At 33.4% G+C, this 20,401-nt stretch overlaps 3 protein-coding genes across 7 annotated transcripts; all 3 read right to left on the reverse strand.

Moving 5' to 3' along the window:
- Positions 1-283: 283 nt before the first annotated feature.
- Positions 284-4,386, reverse strand: LOC107421703 (protein SET DOMAIN GROUP 41). 4 transcript variants are annotated; one of them, XM_025074826.3, is made up of 6 exons: positions 4,207-4,386; positions 3,159-4,073; positions 3,026-3,065; positions 2,789-2,892; positions 2,346-2,444; positions 284-1,595 (listed from the first exon to the last, which is right to left on the reverse strand). In XM_025074826.3, exons 2-6 carry the CDS (start codon positions 3,954-3,956, stop codon positions 618-620), a joined length of 2,019 nt encoding a protein of 672 aa, XP_024930594.3. In that variant the 5' UTR covers positions 3,957-4,073; positions 4,207-4,386; the 3' UTR covers positions 284-617. The 4 variants fall into 4 exon arrangements, with proteins under 4 accessions (XP_024930594.3, XP_015886481.3, XP_015886480.3 ...); XM_016030995.4 differs by having other exon boundaries at positions 3,041-3,065; positions 3,162-4,386; XM_016030994.4 differs by having other exon boundaries at positions 3,162-4,386.
- Positions 4,387-4,541: 155 nt separating this feature from the next.
- Positions 4,542-8,019, reverse strand: LOC107421704 (thioredoxin Y1, chloroplastic). Its single transcript, XM_016030996.4, has 5 exons — positions 7,710-8,019; positions 6,663-6,751; positions 5,702-5,879; positions 5,122-5,190; positions 4,542-4,813 (listed from the first exon to the last, which is right to left on the reverse strand). The coding sequence occupies exons 1-4, from the start codon at positions 7,899-7,901 to the stop codon at positions 5,125-5,127; spliced, it is 525 nt and encodes a 174-aa protein (XP_015886482.3). The 5' UTR covers positions 7,902-8,019; the 3' UTR covers positions 4,542-4,813; positions 5,122-5,124.
- A 7,374-nt stretch (positions 8,020-15,393) lies between these two features.
- On the reverse strand, positions 15,394-19,567 carry LOC107421699 (protein PHLOEM UNLOADING MODULATOR). Of its 2 annotated transcripts, XM_016030985.4 has the most exons (5): positions 19,167-19,567; positions 17,083-17,477; positions 16,432-16,625; positions 15,866-16,306; positions 15,394-15,733 (listed from the first exon to the last, which is right to left on the reverse strand). In XM_016030985.4, the coding sequence occupies exons 1-4, from the start codon at positions 19,460-19,462 to the stop codon at positions 15,905-15,907; spliced, it is 1,287 nt and encodes a 428-aa protein (XP_015886471.2). In that variant the 5' UTR covers positions 19,463-19,567; the 3' UTR covers positions 15,394-15,733; positions 15,866-15,904. The 2 variants fall into 2 exon arrangements, with proteins under 2 accessions (XP_015886471.2, XP_015886470.2); XM_016030984.4 differs by having other exon boundaries at positions 15,394-16,306.
- Positions 19,568-20,401: the final 834 nt, after the last annotated feature.

Raw genomic sequence — 20,401 nt, forward strand, 5'->3', positions numbered from 1 at the left:
GATGTCGACTTTGACATCACAAAAAAACAAAAGCCTACGAGAAAATCTCACATCTCTTCCTCTACGAGTCAAATCTATCTTTCTCAGCACATGAATGGATGTTAATTGGGCTCTTGAATGTGAGTGCAAGAACAACATGAGGAGATAAACGAACATTTTTTCTTTTCTTGGGAAAAACAAAAAAAAGAAAAGTAGAAAGAAGAAATGTGGCAACAAGATAATCAACCTCTTCAAAATTGGTTTGTTATATTATAAAATAAAATCAAACAGTGCAAGATAAGCCTAGGCACTCAAACTTGGATCTTGGCTTTGCTTGATAAACAGAACTCTGAGCCCAACTCTAGCACTACCTTCAAGAATTATCTAAATACACCATAAAATAACCAAATATATACACTCATTTTCTTTACATTTCATCTCATCTTTGCATCAGGCTGCCCAACACAAGCTCACAATACAATTAAGCTTGTACAACAAAAGCAAAATGATGCAATTCTCAGCCTTGACGTATCAAAGCATCGGTGAGTCTTTTTGCTCAGTTTGTTCTCAAGATTCACAAAATAACATGTTAACTGTACATCTCAGTTTCAATCAGCAAAGGGATTTTAAATCAAATTCTACTCACCGTCCACAATATTTTGAACATGACATGTCAAACTGGAATGCCCACCAAAACATATGCTTGCGAGATATCCTCCATAGAGTAAGCAATGCATACCAAGTTGGAACATATATATTCTAATTTTTCCACTGTCGGAGTCTTCCTCTACTTCACATCCATGCATGTCTGTGCTGCTAGAACGAGCATCAATTTCCAAAAAACTTGAAAATTTCGAGTTTGCAGACCAGCTGAAGTCAATGGGGTCCTTAAATGACCTTAAATAGCAGCAGCTGTTGACTAGAAAACTCCAAACCTCATGTGTAAAACCAGTGACACAAACAAGAAACTTCCTTCTTGTGTCCTCAAAATCTGCATATTGTACTTGACTATCAAGTTGGATGGTTCTAAATTTGTCTACCAACAAGCATTTTGGGCATTTATGTGCTGTGATAGAGGAAAGATTCAACACAGGCAAACCCCATCCAACAAACTCATTCCATACTGAGCTTCTAGCAAAAGTTAGCAAGGATTCCCCTGCACTTATCCAGAAATTGGCAACTGATGCAATCAGAGAAGTTTCAAAGTGGAACAGATGGTGAGTTGCGCCAGCAAGCATCAATGCATATGCTACACTGCTCCTGCTCATGTTGAAAGCTTCAACCAGATGTTCATCCCGTTCAGGACACAATGGCAATAAGTCACTTGTGCGGGTTTTATATGCTGATTGAAGTGTTGTGTAGGCATTAAGAGATAGATGGTGCAGGGGATGCAACCGATAAGTTGCCTGTGAATTTCCTTCCTTGCATTCTAACTGCTCATCACTAAGACCTTGAGCAAGCACATGCTCAAGCCTCTTGCAACAAGATACAGGATCATCACTTGACAGGTAGTCAGCTATGGCATCCTCGATGTACTCGGTTAGTTTTTCAGTTGCCTTATCTGTATCAAAGCTGATATTGGAACTCAAAGAATCAAGACTGGCAACAGAAAGTTCCTAGACAAATGAAATAGCTTAAGTGTCACTGCTAGCACAGATAACATTCAGATTTTCGTACATCTCCTTATCATCAAGAAATATATAACATGGTTTCTAAAGTCACTAAGTGAGAAGTCAAAGAAGTAGGTACAACAAAAAAGCTTCTTCAAAAGTTACCAGAACCAGAACACTAAACAATTGACGAATCATACTATGAACAGAGAAAAAGGTTTGCCCTAGCGATCACATAGAAAAGTTAAAGAAGATCAAACCACAGGACAGGAACCCCAGTGTATGAGAATGAGACTATAAAGCAGGAATTTTGTAGGAAAGTTTGCTGATTAGAAATTTAAAGCAGCTTTAGTTATGTTTTTTCATTTGGATTTTAAATAAATATGAGTATTTTTATGGAAAAAAAAAAAAAGTTAAAAATAATTATGAGCCTTATCTTAGGACGATTTTTACTTCAGGAATTAAAAGTTTGTTTATTTGAGGATTTTGTTACGATGGTTCTTTTCCTATTATAATTAGAACTTCATATTTGGTATAGTTTTCTGATTGGATTAAAACACCTACTAGCTTATTAGACTTATTGAGAACTAATTCTTAGAGACTAAACTGGATATGAGACCTAATTCTTAGAGACTAAACTGGATATGTGTTTTTTTCCCCGCCAATTCCCCTTCCCTTGTTCTGTATCACAATTATAACCTCCAGGAGTGAAAATCCGAAGTTATATAAACAAACATTTTCTCATGATCTCTTTACCTCCAAAGCTCGATCCACATAAGTCAAAGGTGATGCACTACATCGTCTACAACAGCAGATAAAACGATACCTCGACCATAGCTCTGACTGCCTTACTGCCTAGAAGCAATGGAAATGAGTATAAAAAATGAGAACAAAAGAAACAAATTAATTTCTAAACAAACATAAGTTTCAAAAAGATTTTAGAAAATGAATATCAAATACCAACTATCTAGAACTTAACAAACAGAAGAAAATACATCAAATTGACACTTCTTTTTTTCTTTCTGCCATCAACATTGCAATTCAGTAATAGAGGAGGTTAGTCAACTAGCAATATCACAGCAAACCCAACTAATAATATATATCAGCAGATATTCATTTCATAGCAGAAGCCAAGAGTCTCTGATTTATGTTTGAAAATTCACAATAAATAATTTATGAGATGAAATAATATATAATACCTTAGGCTGTAACAAGTCAGTGTAAGCCACAGTAACCTCTTCCCCTTTCGTTATCCTCTTGATGCTTCTAACTATGATCCTTGGACCACAATAACAATGGGATTCTTGTTTTCATACATGAAAAATAAATAAATAAATAAATAAAAAGTTTTTAGAAGTTATAAATTCAGTTAATTCCAGTAAACAAATTAAAACAAATACAAAAACTTGCTTTCAATAGCAACTAAAAAGAGACACCTTTTGTTAATATACCATTGCTACAAACGACACCCGCTATCTGCAAAAAGAAAAAGGTGAATTTCAATTTCTTAGGAAAAAAGGATTTCCAATACAGTCAGCAATCAGGAAATGATGAGTGCCTCAGCCTCACTACTTGATTATCTTCGTCGCCGCAGCCGCAGCTATAGGGAGAAATTCGCAGCGGCTTCTTCCCTTGGACGGAAGAAGACGGTGCCGTTTGAGGATCCGTACAGAGCAAAGTCCGGTAACAGGCATTGGGAGAACAGCTGTGGTTGATCCAGCAGAAGCTGGGACAGAACAGAGCGAGTCCGAGGGTGCGCCCACTCTTATCCTGCACCTCCACGGCGTTCGTTATCACCAGGCAGAGCGCCGTGGCCTCCTCCTCCAAAACGGCGTCGTATTCGGACGCAGCATGATCGCAACAGGAGACATCATCCAAGCCGTCTCGCATTCTTCTGGCGGCGGCCATAGCCCTGGCTCCACTGCGAATTCTGGCAACAAACTCATCGTCATCGGACGCCTCACGAGTCATCAATTTGTGACGGTTGGTCAACAATCCGGCGATGCGGTCGCGGGAGAGGGAGAGGGGAGGAGGAGCAGAGTGGTGGAGGAGGCGGAGGGCAAGGCGGAGGTCGGAGGAATCGCCATGGGGGTAGAGGGAGGGGCGGGAGTGAAGGAGGAGAAGGAGGTGGGAGTCGGCGGCGGCGGAGGAGGTGGAGGAAGAGAGAGAGCATGAAGACGGAGGAGAGCAGTAGAGGAGGTGGAAGGGATTGGAAGAAGAAGAGTGATGGGAAGGAAGGGGAGAGAAACAGGAGGAGCAATGAGAGGAGACAAAGGAATCGTTGAGACAGAAACACAGAGCTGGTATTGCCGGCGTTATGTCTTCGCCGATTTCTATGTCTTCGCTCGCTCTCATTCTCATTTCCATCTCTCTCGGTCTGCCTTTTTGACTCCTCAACTGAACCACTGAGAAGCCCGGGAAGTTATTTTCATATTTTGCGTTATTTATTCTCGCAACTTTACATACTTTCAAGTTTCAGTGGTTCTTCATGGTCCATATAATCATTAATTACCCCCCCCAAAAAAAAAAAGGCAAAACATTATTATTATTATTATTGTAGAAAGCAAAAGGATAATAAAACATGTTACAGAAGAGAGCACAAAATCTCCTCTCTTACCCTATACCGTATAATAGGTTTGAATCTTTGTTATGCATGTGGGGCTTGCCTCTCGTAATTCTTTTTAATTGGCAGATAAATTGAATAATGCTTTCTCGTTTGCAAACCACCTTCTGATCACCATGTGAATGCCGAAGGCAGTATGGCATTTGGAATCTAATTAAGATGGAAAAGGTACGAATATCAATCGGTCTCTCAATTCCATCAGACTAAGCACATCGGAAATATGTATATCTTTCTTCCCAACAAGGTTGGGTTGGGTTCGGTAGACAGAACATTTAAAACGCAAAGCACCACCATAAAATGATATATGAAATCTGCACATCATCAAACCCTGAACACAACTCTCAATGAAAGTTCAAAATTAATGCAAGCTTTCTGCACAAATCTAGTTTAATTTTCATCAATTTCTTGACTTAATCCGCTAAATGGAAACAAAAGCTATTATATCTTTTAATTAAGATACCAGTTAGGTACAAAAAAGGAAAGAAAAAAAGGAGCAAATGGACATTCCAAAAATATGGAGAGATCATCTTATGCATTCTTCAATCATCAAATACATTGTTCCCACCAAAATGCCTGACTAGAGATCTGTTCTCTTTTGTACCTGAGATGATGGTTACATAAGAGAATAAAATAAAAGACAAAAAAGTGAGAAGGAAATTAAAAAAAGAAAAAAAAAAAGAAGAAAAAAGAAAAAGAGAGAGAGAGAGATAGAAAAGCAACGGGGAAAGAGGAGAGAAAAATAACATAACATCAAATGTTAATTTTATGATTTCAAATTTTGCTAAAATGTGCGTCTGTACCCGTAATATAGATGCCCACTGCAGCAAATATGTTCTGAGCACATTGGCTTACTGAGGAAAATTTGCATCATTGCATGAATTAGTGATTATGGAGAACTAAAAGGCTTACCGTCTACTTCGTAGCTTTCAAAGCATCTTCAATTCGTTGAATTAGCTTATCAGCAGTAAAAGCACCCTCCTAAACATAATCGAACCAAAATTATGATAGATTGTCAAACTTAGCAAACATTATGAATTAAATGCACTAAATGCTAATAATAATAATAAAAAGAACCAAAAAAAAAAAAAAAAGCATAGCACTACCTCGATTACATCATATTGCTGAAAAGTACACTATGTACCTTAACTAAACATAACAAAATGGAGAAAGAAAAAGAAAAGAAAAGAAAAGAAAACATGCCATAAAACATAATTTCTCTAGATTAGCTAACGAAATCAGCAAAAGCAATTCCAACATACCATTTTTGAAAATCCAACAAATATAATATAAACAGCGATGATACATACGAGAACATTATGCCTCCATAATTTGAAATTTTATAAAGAAGAAAACAATTAAAAACAAACAATCCAAATATATTTGACTTTGAGATAATGAATTTCCAAAGCATGTGATTATCTACCAGAAGCAAAGATTGATTTCATCTAAGGATGTGAAGCAGGAGCTAAAAAACACAAATTTAACTTACAAAGCGATCGTAAGGTACTCCATCCTTAAATAAGATGAAAGTAGGCAATGCTTCTATTCTGTATTTGTCAGCAATGCTTGGATACTTCTCAGTGTCGATTTTCACCACCTGGATTTTATCTTTCAGTTTAGCATTGACTTCATTGAGGATAGGAACCATAAATTGACATGGGCCACACCTGTCAAATAGAGATCGGGTTAGCCCATCTTCAATGTAACTTATAGTTCTCATCTCAATATCAGCTATTTCCTCATCAAGCCTGAACCTAAGAGATTGGTCTACTGAGTAACCTATGAGCTGACTCCTAGAAAAAATAAATAAATACTGAGAGAGAAAAAGAGTCAAATGAGCACAGGGAAGTCATATTATTGAAGTAATAGCTAAAAATGTAGCAAAAGGAAAGGTGGGGCAAGCGATCTCATCTCTAACAAACCGTGCCTGGAGTTCTACTTCTAGTTTTCAATGCCCTCGAAACACTACATGCCATTTAGCATAATATAATGTTCTCAAGTACAGCTAGTTTGAGGCCTCAAAATTTCCCTGCACATACCCATCCCATAGAGGGGAATGTGTGGGTAGAGTAGAGGGAGAAAAGAGGCAGCGGGAGAGGGTAGAAATAGCATCACCTAATTTCAGAATTCAAAGATTACTTGCAAAATAACCAAAAATAGGTACAACAAGGCTAAAAATAGATTTCAAAAGAGAGAAAGCACGCTTTACTAGGTGGAAGAATGTATCATGTATCACGTTGTTTTGGAACTCAAAGTTCAACTGCAAGGTAACCAGAAATCACAAAGTAAGAAAAGACTCGAAATAGTTTTCCAATCCCTGATTCTCCATATATGAATTTGGGTGCTTATACAGTCTCCAACATGGTTGGGAACAATCAATCATCCTCCTTATTTCAATAGAAAAAAGACAGAAAACCAAAGGGGAAACAAACAAGATGGGAATACCTTACCAAGTTGCATAGAAGTCGACCAACACAGGTTTTTCAGCTTTAGCCAGCAAATCATCTAAGTTGGAAAATGTTTGCTTTGTTGCTTCTACCTACAAATTCAATTGACCAAATGTACAGATTCAGCAAGACTAAGATGATATCAGTTTATTGTAGTGAATATAAGCTTCTTGATAACCACATTTAAATCCATAAACAAACAAGAGGCAAAGAAACACACTTGGAAAGACAAACACAATTGCAAAAGGAATAAAGAACACCATTTATGAGAACAAATTATCTAATACAAGATGTAGATTGCATCAGTATGGTAAAATAAAGTTCAAGAACGAATCAAGATGTAGAAAGGCAATAGATTTGGGGTTATTTTGTCTCCACTCTAAAAATAGCGGTAACAATTTACGAAGTGCAATTACCAGTAGTAGAAGAACAAAAATACACTGAGGTTACATCCTTGGAGATGTATTGATTAGAAAATGAGTGCCTCACTGTCAAGAAAATTTTACTTCAGAATATGACAAATACTTGTAGAAAAAAATTCTGAAGTATCATAATAAATAGTATATTCTTCTAATTAATAAAAAGGTATAATATAAACATTATTGTTCATTTTGTTGTTGTGATATTAAGTTTAATTGTTTAAAGAGACTCTACCCAGATTGCAAATGAAGATTTAATTGTTAAATACCAACAAACAGATACAGAAAAAGCTATCTAGCAAACATAAAAATGTAAACTAGCTTGTAGCTAGTAGCTAGCAATTATAACTATCAGCCTTTAAACAAGACATGATTGTTCAGTCTAAGCTCATTTCTATATCCTTTCTGAATAAAAGTCTCCGGCTAACTAGGCTATTCACGTATTAATATTCTGCCCAATGTGTCATAGGCTAATCTAAAACAAATAGCCCGTTGTTATTTGGATTAGATAATTTGAAACCTACACCTAACGAACCGCAAAAAAAAAAATAATAAACATTTCTATTAAATTCCAAAATTTTCTCAGCAAACATACAGACTAGAAAAAGCATCGAAAAAGAAAATTGGTTACCAGAGGAAGAATTCGAGGTCGCGAAGGAGCGGAAATCCCCTTGGTTCCGATTCGAAAACGGCGAAGCTGAACTGGAAATTGCAGCGAAGACGCGGAAGACAGTGCTGACGAATGGGAAGAAGAAGCAGCCAGAAAAGTGGTACGGTCTGAGCTCAGAGAAGGAATTGTGAATGCCGAAACAGTGACCGCCATTTGCGTACTCTGCAGGGGGGGGAAAAAAAATCCAAAATTTTCCAAGAAAATCGGAAAGGAAAATGAGAAGGAAAAATATCTGTTTGTTTGGCAGCGAAGAGAAAAAATGAGAAACGAAGAAAGGAATAAGAAATATAAAAAAAAAAAAATTAAAAAAAAAAAAAAAATTAGAGCGCGAGAGATGCAGGCCGTCATTCGTGGGGTCCACCAAAAAATATGGTGTGTAGCAGCACACCGGAGACGATAGGAAGCTTCCTGGTTGTGAACCGTCCGATTGAACGGAGTGATTCCAAAAGTAGTTAGATCCATCGGCGAGAGGCTTAAGGATTTGATTGGTTGGGTTTGGATTAACGTTCTGATTTGAATGAAAAAATATGTGGTGATGACGCGGATAGATGTTCTGACTGTGGGGACCACCACAGTTTGCTACTTTGTTCCTAGAGAACTGTAATCCACGCGCCGATGAAAAATAAATAAAACGGAAAGTATGTAAAATTTGTAAAACAGGAGGAATAATAATATATATATATATATATATATTATTAGTACAGTATGCACTTTATTCTAAATTTAGTTTTGTTAAAAAAAATCAAAATCATTGAAGCAAAAAATACTGTGAGGTCAAAAAAACTGATCTCAAAAAATTATCATTTGCTCATGTATTTTAAGATTTTTAAAAAATATGAATACGTAAATTATTTAAGAAATAAGTATAATTAAATATAAATTAATAATATCCATAATTTAATAAATATTTTATAGATTTATTGGTACCCTTAATATTAATCAAATTTAAAAATAAGGATACGTTAACTATTTTACCCAAAAAAAAATTATAAAAGGAAATATAAAAGTTAGTTTTTGCTTGGTAACCTCTATATTTTTGGTTTTAAAAAATGAAATACCAGATTTGAAACCATACCATTTCAAATTAAAATTATGATATCTCTAGTTGCATATATTTGACAAACAATTAGTAAAATGTATATTTGATAAATTATCACTTAATTCAAAAAATTTATCTAATTAAAATGATCACATAGTTTTCTTTATTCAAACTTAAAATTTATTACATTTAGTTTACAAAAATTAATTAAAGTATAGATTAACAAAAACGTTGAAATCTTTAAATTAATTATTCCAAATAAAAGAAATAAAATGAATTTTGATAGTAACTGTGGGGATGGTTATAATTCAAAACCCATTTTAAACATCTCATCAGGTTCATCCATGACCAAGTAAGTTACTCGTCCGAGATTGGTAACTTTCCTGCCGCGGCAAAGCATAGAAACCATCTTGCTTGGTATACAGACAAGAACTTCAGCTCCCCATTGCTTCAATTTACTAATTTCACACGAGCCACCATGTACAAGCACCTAAAACCCTTGGAAAACTTCTTGCTTTCACTTTGAATCTTCTCGACAAGCTCATAAGGAATAGAGAGATTGGAAAAAAACTTACAATAAATAAGAATAACAATCCTAGATACATGTTAAGGTAAAATAAAAATACAAGCAGAGACAGTAAACAAGCATAACAAAGATAATCAATAAAATATACAGAAGATATATATGAAATCTATGTTTTGTTACTTCCCATGGTGAGGCATATCAAGGATCAACCACCTGCTAGAGATGGACCAGTTGGTCTTATTATTGTACATATCAAGTAAAAGAACGTAGATTTCATATATATCTTCTATATTTTATTGATTCTTGTATTTCTAGTTTATTTTTATGTGTATCTAAGGTTAGTATAATACCAAAGATACCATTTAGTTTAGTAAGTTATTTACATAGTATATATATATATATATATATGTTATTATTTGATTGATTTATATTTAATTATACTTATTTTTTTAAAAGTTGATATCCATATTTATGTTATATTAATATGTTAACCAATTAATTATACTTGTGTATACTTGATAAATATCTTTGTAGACTAGTTAGTGTCTGTAGCATTATTCTTAGTATTATTATTCTTATGTTATAACAAGTTTTTTCCGATCTCTCTACTCCTTATACAAAGGAGCTTGTTAAGAAGATTTAAAGTGAAAATTTCTAAATAAAATTGTTAATTAATATTTACGAAATTGCATATAAATTTTTTTAAACATCCAGGTTAGTCTTTTAAAATAACTATTAAAATACAAGTAATAATATTAGAGAGCATGTTTAGTGAACAAAATTTATAACATGCAAAAACTAAAATATTTTTTGAAAAAAATATGATCTGATAGGTAAAAAATGTTGGGAGCAAACTACAAAGCAAACTAATGAAAAATGAACAAATTGCAAAATGATACCTAAAACAACTACTAATCTCAAAAGGAAATAACATTGATACTTTCCATTAAATATACCATGAATAAACAAATAATAAAATAATCTTAAAGCTTTTATTATTTAACTAGATTCTCTAATTAGGTTTTGTTTATAAAGTATTAAAACTAATAGAAATTTGAAATCCTTTAAAAAAATAAAAATTTTATGTGTTTGGATGATTTTTATAAAGAGGAAATCATGGATCCTATGGGAAAGTAAATTTCAAAATGTGAAAAAATAAAATAGAAAATAAATCTTCCAAAAAATATGTAATTTTAAAATTTTCTAAAAAATTAATTTTATATATTTTATTTAAAGACAATTCTATTCTTAAATTTTAACTGATAGTTTAATTATTTATTTGTAATTTATAAATATTCTAAACATTCTAAAAAATAATTTATAGAAAATTGATTTTAGGAAATTAATTTCTAAAAGCTAATATTGAGAATTAGTGTTTTTTTATTTTATTTTTTTAAATTTGGACACTTTTTAAATAGAACCTTAATAGCAACAAAAAGGTATATTGTATAATTTGGAATTAAAAATAGTATAATATCTATCAATTTTTATTTTTTCTTGAGGGGGAAGGGGGGCAAATATATTATTTAAGATAAATATATAAATATTTTCTAATAAATTTGAAAAATTAATATATATATATATATATATATATAGAAATTCTATAATATACATGTTCGTAAAAATGATGGTTTTTAAAAAAAATTATCATTTTTATATATATTATTAATAAAAAATTTTTTAAAAAATAATCATTTTTAAAAAATTCATACAATAAAAAAATATAAACATCCATATCATAAAAAAACCTCTCTATCTATATATATATATATATATATATATATATATATATAGGAAAAAAAAAAAAAAAAACCTTTAGAGCCCATGGGCTCCCCAGGCCATAATGTAGTTTTGCCTTTAATTTATGATTACTACCAAGTCAAGTTTCAAGGCCAACCTGAAAGTGTGGCCGAAGCTGGAGGGGGCTAAAAGTTACGATTCAAGACTAAGTCAAATTTTAAATGTTTTTATCATCACACCAAGTATGCAGTTATGATAATATTCTCTAGTTGATGGTTTGAACTTTAAGTTTTAAGAGTTGCAATTTTGGTCTTCAAATTTCGATTTATTTTATTCAATTCGATTATTTTTTGGTTAATGGTTTTCTACCACATCACCAATATTGAAATTCAATTTGTTGCAATTTAGGTACTTAAAAAAAGTTTTTGTAATGTAGGATTTCTAGTTTTAAACATTTGCATTTTAATGCTCCTTCTATGGTTATCAAGGCAATCTTATTGGGCTAAAATGCAATAAAGTAAAACTTGGAGAGTCTAAACATTCCTTCTTTAGCCACGAACAAATTAAAAAACATAAAACAAGATCAGTAGTCCATGTGTTTGAAAGTCATCAAAGGACGACGAGGTAACAACACTAAAAACCTTTTCAATGCGCTTTAATTAGCACCATTTCTGTCTCCGTCAGGCATGGTCCGTTGTAGGATTATTAGTTAATAAGAATTTAGAGAACATATACAAAGATTAATTATACATGAAATAAACAAATTCCTTACTACATGGTTTCAACTCGTACATTAATAATATGACAACAAAATGAAAATCCAGCATACAATGTTTTTCTGTCTATAAAACATATAGCAAGAATAAATAAATTTTTGACTCATATAGTTCATTACAAGGAAAGGAAGCTCAAAAAACAAAACAAAACCAAAACAAGTTGTATTGGATTTTTTTTTTTTTTACTTATAAAACCAAATAATAAATTAATTTCATTCAATTATTACTATCACTTGAACTTATTGTTTCAATATTTGATGATGATCTTAAAGGTGTTGAATGTGAGAGGCATATCACTTGACCAATCTCACTTGTGTAAGTATCATTAGTTTGACCATTAATTAAAAGAATTATATTGTTTTTTTTTTTTTTTTGTACGGTCTACCTTTTTTTCTCTTTGAAAGCTATCATAACAAAAGACCTTTTTTAAATGGTCTTTAATGCATAAACATAACCAATGAACAATATATTCGGAAGAACATAACCAGTTAAGAACAATGTATTTGGAATTAAACTTAAGAATGAATATAAAAAATTCCACAATATATAGTAAACACAATATATAGTAAACATGAACTATATATATATATATATATATATTATATAGCTTAATTTTACTTCAAAACAAACTATTATTATTCGACTTAATTTCCATTGCTAATGGCAATACTCCCATATAGCTACTAGAAAAGTAGTAAGCTATGCATAAAAGCTTTTAATCAAGTGGAAGTAGATTCTCTTCACGGGTAAAATCTTCTATAAAATGCCATAAAAAAATTGAAATCTAAGGGTATATTTGGTCATCTGTTTTAAAAACTGTTTTTTGCTTTTGAAAATAAAAAATTATTTTCAAAACAAAAATATGTTGTTTGACCATCAGTTTCCAAAAACTATTTTCAAAAAATAAATAGAAATGAAAACAAAAATCAAAAAATAATAAAAAAATATTTTTCATAGTTTTTAAAAAAATTAAAAATATGTTGGTTCACTGCATTTAACACTTGAGCATTGATAAAGGAGAGTAAGAATGACAATTTACCCTGCACAATTGGAAACCGTATGCACCATTCCTAAAAATATGTTTTTGATTTTTGAAAATTGTTTTCAAACACAATTGGCCAAACACTCATTATTTTTATAAAATAATAAAAAACTGTTTTTGTTTTATATTTTGAAAACAATGTTTTAAAAACAAAAAAAATAAAAAACATGGCTAAGTTTTCTCTTTTATTTTAAACCCTGGAAACAGTTTTCTCTTCCATGGCGACCTAAGTTCTTGAACTCTCCGTTTGTCATTCAAAAGATCAATCTCTCTCTACAGTCTTTTGTCTTCTGCATGAAGCTATGGATCCTTCTTCACTGAGATTTAATGGCCTTCAACACTCCGTGGACATCCTAAGTTTACACCCAAAATCAGGCAATTTAGGATATTTCGACCTATATTTGTAGAAAAAATTCTTTTGACTAGAGTTTTCAGTATGTACACGAAACAACAGTTATCCAAAAGGCTTGGTGGCTTAGGAATTGAGTCCAAAATGAGAAACTCGTAGACATCTCCAAGTTCTTATTTGCTAATGTGGATGACAAAAAACGACATTTTTAATGGTAGGCCTTGATCGCTGGATGGAGCTTACATTATTTTGAAGGAATGGCTTGGAGATGTCTATACTTTCGTGGTGCAAGTTCATGGCCTACCTTTTTATACTTGCATGTAGATTGGGAAAGTTCACTTCTCCCTTAGAAGATGTGTTTTTGGCCAGAGATTTCTCAATTTTAGAGTGGATATTCCAATGGATAAGTCACTATCGGCGGGCTTCTTTCAGATGAGGATTAATGGAGATGATATTTGGATACAGTTTAAATATGAATGTCTAGTCGATTTCTATTATTGTTGTGGGAAAATTGATTATGTCAACGGAAAGTGTAGTTTCCATCGCTCGACAACATTAACCAACTCAAATGCTATTGTGGCTAACATTTACAGGCAGGCCTTGGTTAAGATCGGAAGAAAAGGGTAGTCTATTATTCATGAATGCATTGAAGGATGAAACTACTAAGCGGCGGAGCGTGGAGGAAAGGAAAATTCAAAATCAGCCTGATTATTTTCTTACTTGTGATAGTAGGGGTCTTAGCGTCGATCACGGATGGAAAAACCCAAAGGGAATTTATGAAACCATTGACATTGTTGAATGAGAAATTCAAGCTACTATTTTGCATTAGACTAGGCTATCCAATTGTTTCCATCATCCTCGTTATACATTGCTTTCCAGGTAAGCATAATATTGCTAAAAACACCCCTCCACCAATCATTTATCTTTAAAGCCTAGCCTGAATAAGTTGTTGCTATTATTTTCCAAGAGTTCGAGTTTAAGCTATAAATGTCAAGAACGATGGAGCTTGGAAGAGTGTCGTCAAACAAGTGGTAGAGATAGATTGTGACCACTTTGCAATCCATATTTTTGGTATCAAAACCAATACTTTCAAGTACCGAGATTGGTTTTGTCATACTTCTTCAAGGCTTTGGATGGGGAAGGTAGGATAAGCTTTATCTATCCAGTTACCAGCTCCTATTTTGATAAAAACTCATGCCGAAACAGGATGAGGCCATTGCAACAACATGTGATCTTAATTCTTTTGAATTGAGGATCAATTGGAGCAGGACACCGTTTCTACAAATCTCCCAATATGTCGTAACAAAGCATGCCACGATGATGACAAGTTTTCCCTGCCGTAGTGAAGAAAAGATTTTAAGTTTTCCGCCATGACTTATACAGGCTCTTGAATCACAAAAGGGATATCACCGGAAACCTTAACAAGATTTCACTCACAAATTCCTTTAAGAAGAAGATCATGAACAAACATATAATCGTCATGTTTATTTTTCTTTTACCTCCATTCTGTTTAGGTTTTATTTTTTATCTACGTTATGGGTCTTGTTTTGACCTTTTTATAGGATTTGTTTATTTTTAGTCATTTCAGGATTTTATTATGATTGGTTGTTTATTCTTTTTTATTTAGAGTTTTATGCCCGTAAAACAGGAGTCTATTTATTTTACGTTTAAGCAAACTTTCATTTTCAATATTAACACAATTTTTATTTTTATTTTCTTCTCTATTTTTATTTTTTTTTTAAATTTTCTTCCATGTTCCTTGAATTTTATCTTAGTTTAACATAACTTTGGAATTTTATTTTAATTTTACTATTTTGCAATTTCGATTTTATTTTTTATTTTGCTGTGCAACTCTGTTTTCAATAGTAATATTGATATTGATATTTCTAATCGTTATCATTCACCATATCCCAACCAATAAGATAATTAACAATTGGTTTTTATTTTTTTTTTGGACTCTTTTTTATCAAAAAATAAGATAAACAACTTCTAATAATTAAAATGCACGCTATTTTTTTTTAAACTAAAATAAATAGCACGCAATATCACATAAATTAAACAACATATATATATATATATATATATTTGTTCTGAATGAATAGGCATCTGACTATAAAATATATGTACATATATATATATATATATATTATTCTATATACATATACCGAAACATAAATGAATAAATAAATAATCAACTAGAAATATAATTATATATCATCCCAAAAGAACACTAAGAATCACTGCAAGAAAAAACATATTTAGTGGCAATTTAACTTAAATGTTTTCTGGCTTCTGCCATAAGGGACAACATTTCTTGCACAAAATCAGAAAGGCCCTGAAGGTGTGATGATTGTGTAACAGCAGAATAAAGCCCCTTTCACATATAAAAAGGCGAAACAGGCCATCAACAATATGGAAGCTGAAAGTTTTCTTCAGGCAAAACACGGTCCTCATTGCCTACCAATCTCTTATGTCAAAACCTCCCTAATCTTATGCCAAGCCAAATCTGCCGGCTTCATGAAATAATCCCCAAACAAATATCACTAAAAAAACAAAGGAATCTAAAATACCCTTTAAAAAACACATACACACATACACACAAAGTTAAACCAAATCTTACAGTACGTAGTGTTACAAAGTCTAACCTTCTATGCTGTGGAAATCAATCAAAGTACGCCGGAAAATTATCCGTCACTTGTCAATATGAAGGCCAGAAGCACAATGGTGAGTGAGGAGACAATGGTAGCAGAAGCAAACAACCACGTGGCCCTGTTTGACACTTTGTTCTTCTGGATATGTTGCGGATCCAACTCCACCTGTCTGAGAAGTTCTCTCACTCCATCTATGTCGGAATCCTTAGCAGCTTGGATTAGTGGACCTTGGATTTTCTCTAGAACTGCAAGCCTCCTATCTCTAGTTGCATTTTTGGCTGGCCAGAGGAAACCTGTCATCTTCCACAGTAGGATACCGACGTAGATGGCCACAATACAGTCAACACTATAGTGATGGCGCTCTCGAATTTCTCTCTGGGCACTGTGCATCACAAGCAACCATATGATGACTGAGCTAAAACCTCCATAAGCCTCCTGCATGGATTGTTTAGAGACAGAGAGAAGCCAACAGGACTTAAGTAATTTCCCTTTAAACCATAGTGTGGCGATGGCCACTACTCGGTCGTACAATTGAATTTCAAAGTGCATAATATTAATACCGTCCAAGCCATGGCTGTCAACACTGCAACTAGCATGTGTCCACTGTATACAAGGTCATTGCAGCCCCCTCCAGCTTTCTTCAGCAAATTATACCAAGAAGATCCTTCTGAAGCAGTGGGTCGCAGAAAATCTATAAGGAAACTCATCGAACCCCAATCTGGGCAGAAGTCATCGATGTATTTTCCAGTATCGGCTGGGAGACAAGGAAAGGTTGTAAATTGTTTGACCTTATTCTATCAGCAAAGGAAACATATCTGTAGTACTCATATAAAGGTAGAAGATTTCAACCAAGAAAAAAATTCTAATACCAACAATGAAGAAGTGACAGTTTTAAACAATTAACAAAACTTTAAAACCAGAGAAGAAGATTTCACAACTTTAACATCCAATAAAAAATAAAAATGTAAAATGGAATGAAGAATCAGGTGATCTGACATCTCCCTGTTCAGCTATAGATTAATCAATGAAGGAAAGAGGGCCTAATTAGTAAAATATATGACATAAAGAAGAAACAGAAAATTGGCATTCTGCAAATACCAATTTAGGTCAGAGTGGCTTGGATACACAATATTCTTTTTGTGTTAAAGTTGCAACCCAAACAGATGAAAATACAGGGGAATACAAAAACATAAGTAATGAGTTGCATGTACCATAAGCTATATCCATTCTTATTAACTGGTTAATAGCGTTAGCATCCGAAGCATAAGGGACATAATATTTCTGAGCCCAGCGATGGGGATATGCAGGGACACTGAATCTAGCTTTAGCACACCAAGGCCTGGCTGATGGCAGAATTGTAGATGCAAAAGTAATGGCACGAAGAAGACGGCCAACTGCCATGGTGAACATGTATCTTGCACCAAGTCCAAGGCCAGGAGCTTTTACGGAGTCAAATAGTACAGAGAATGCCAACATCATAAACAACATAAGGAAGTGGTGCAGCCCAATGATACGGGCCCTCAATATCTCAACTATCACATGAGGAAGTTTCTCATTCAGAGCCAAAAGCAACCACTGGCCAGTGTCTGGAAGAGGAGATGTATTACTGTCAAATGTTACAAAAATAATCAATAATCCACTTATCACTTAGTAAGGCTTAATAACATGAGAAAGAAGAAGCATTTTCTCTGCCAACACATTCCAGTGAAGTTAAAAGCAAGAAGGCACAATAGCATATATGATATGACTGCTCCGTAAATAGAATCTTTATTTACCAAAAAGACTTTCAAGTTTCCAAAGATTCTGTTTAGTGTTGAGAAGATGGTTTGATAGAGAAGTAGTATGTTTCAACAGCCCAAGAAAGTTGTAACCAGAATTGAAGATTTCAAATGTTCTTGTGATGCCTACACGAGCTCATTATGAAAGTAGGCTTGAACTGTATGCACATGCTTGTACTTAAACAAAAGTATTTGGAGATGTTAAATAAAACTAGCCGTGGAGAGAAACAAAGAAGCTGTAAGAAGCTTCTCTATAATCTTATCATTAAGCCTCTTCTACCATACAACAATGTAAGGATACAAGAAATTGAACAAAGAGAGGAAAAGAGCTGTTCAAATATCTTAATGAAGAGAATTGGTAGCTGACTTTGCTGCCTGCAAGAATTTCACTAGTCTTGTGTATTTTGGAGGAACCATACCTTTGCATACCTTATTCCTCAAACATATGTTCTTTCCATAAACTCTAAAGAGAATGATATTACAGCCATCTGCCTCTATTAATAACTACATGCCATCCATGCAGAAGTAAATTCTTTGATGGAACATAGATACATTCAAAATAACAAACCAGTTTCAATCATAGGTTTCATATTCCAGATCCCAGTTTAATGGCCAACAGAAGAATCAAGTGACAATTCATAAATCAATCTCTTTTCTGGGTTAACGCTTTTTTAATATTTAACTTTTTGTTCACTAGGACGCTCTTAAATAAGACCATGAGTTGACATGACCTATAAATGAATGTCAAAACTTAGTAATAACTGATGCAACACTAGCCCTTCTGAAAACTGCTATGCTTATTGACACTTTGGAAATCCCTGAGATTGGGACATGCATGACAATGTCCAAAACAGACAAAATTGGAGAAACTTCCTCAGAGATTTTTACCTTCCATGAGGTAATTAATTAAAGATACGCCGCACAATTTCATTGTTATGAGCTGAAATGGAAACCGTTTAACTTCTCTACCGCGGGTTGACCAACCAAATTGGAAGTAAAATTAATTCACATCTATAAGCCTTAGTCTATACTGACACTAATCTTTACCTATATCAGATCCATTCAGCTCCTAGTTATAAAATAATTAATAAATAAAATCCATTGAGCTCCTGCAGAGTTATTATTCACTAACATTTATAACCCATGTACAATTTAAATCATCTTCATGAGAAAATCAAATTCTAAATCTGGTATTTTTTTTCTGTCCAAAAAAATCTCATAAAAATATCAGATCAGATCACAATCTAATTTAGACTAGTCCTTGCATTTGGCGAGGTCAGTTCACAAACCAAAAAAAAAGCCATAAAAACTCAAATCAAGCTTGGCCAATTGAAAATTGGTTGAACCAACCTAAAAAAAACTCGACCCAGATAATATTCAGCAAACAGAAACCCAGAACAGATTTAAAAATTAAAAAAAAAATAGAAAAAGAAAAAGAAAATCAAATTTTCATTAGAATGCCCCATCTCATCTGGGTCTTTCCCACTGATCAAAGCTCAAAGAGAGTGGGGTTTTACCTGTGCCAATCAAGACCAAGCACAGCAGTGACGGAACGCACACAGAGAGCTTCAAAGAGAAGAGCAGAGAGCATGAAAAGCATGGAAGCAACAAATGGTATGGCGGAGCGAAACTCAGAGGACCAGTGCTTGTAAAAAGGAATGCGAACGACGGCTACAAGAGCGAGCACGGTCCACAGAGCTGGCTGTAAACGCTCGTGCCACATGGGGGAGAGGTGGCGCAGGTAGTCGACCGCGACATAGGCAACGGCGGCGAGGCCGAGTCCACCGCCGGTCCTTGATCCCGGCCACCGCATGATGATGGTAGAAGAAAGAAAGCGTTGGAAGTTGGAAAATGAAATTTTTTTTAAGTTAATTTAGTTTGAAAATTAAATGTAACTGCTTGAGATCTTTGTTTTCTACTTTGGTAATTTTATTAGAGATTAATTGGGATCCTTTATCCTCGTTGTCTCTGTCTCTCTCTTCCTTTGTGTTAAGTGTCAAAATATTACTGCATTTTTTTTTTACTTGGACAAAATACCAAAATAAGATACTAGGATAATAAATTTATTTTTTTTCAAATTTTTGTTATCAATAATATTAAACTTTTTTGTTTTTTTAGAATAAATTAACAACTTACTTTTTTTTTGTATCGATAATATTGAATTTTTAGAATAAATTAAACATTATCATTTTAACAGCTTGTGAGGAATGATTTTATTTTTATTTTTATTTTCTTTTGATGTCCACCTTTGACTCAATTTCTTTGTAATGCACTTTACATGTTTTTGGGTTTGTAGTAAGAAATAAATCAAACTCAATTGGCAGCCATTAGAGGTGCCGATCAACAATTACCGGAGATAATGACGGAGTACTTGCATGGACAATCAGAGTGCTCGAGGCAAACTTGGAGTGAAGGCCATGAATTTTGAGAAATTTCACTAATTTTTTGCACGTGAATTTATAATTCAATCGGAGCCGTCTGTGATTGTTGTAAAAATCTAAAAGCTACAGTATTTTGCATGTTTTTGGTCGAAAAATTACCCATAAGAACCGACCGCATTCTCTATATATATATATATATATATAATATTTGTTAAAAAATAACTCTATGCACAGCCAAACGAACTAAATACACAGTTCAGTATATCAAATAAAAAATTTATTATTTTATTTGTTATACAATAACAGCGAACCGAGTCATATGATTGCTTACTTATTGGTGGATCCACGTAAAAAATGAAGGATTTAAAATA

This window comes from Ziziphus jujuba, chromosome 5 (assembly GCF_031755915.1).
Source record: "Ziziphus jujuba cultivar Dongzao chromosome 5, ASM3175591v1".
Lineage (NCBI taxonomy): Eukaryota > Viridiplantae > Streptophyta > Magnoliopsida > Rosales > Rhamnaceae > Ziziphus > Ziziphus jujuba.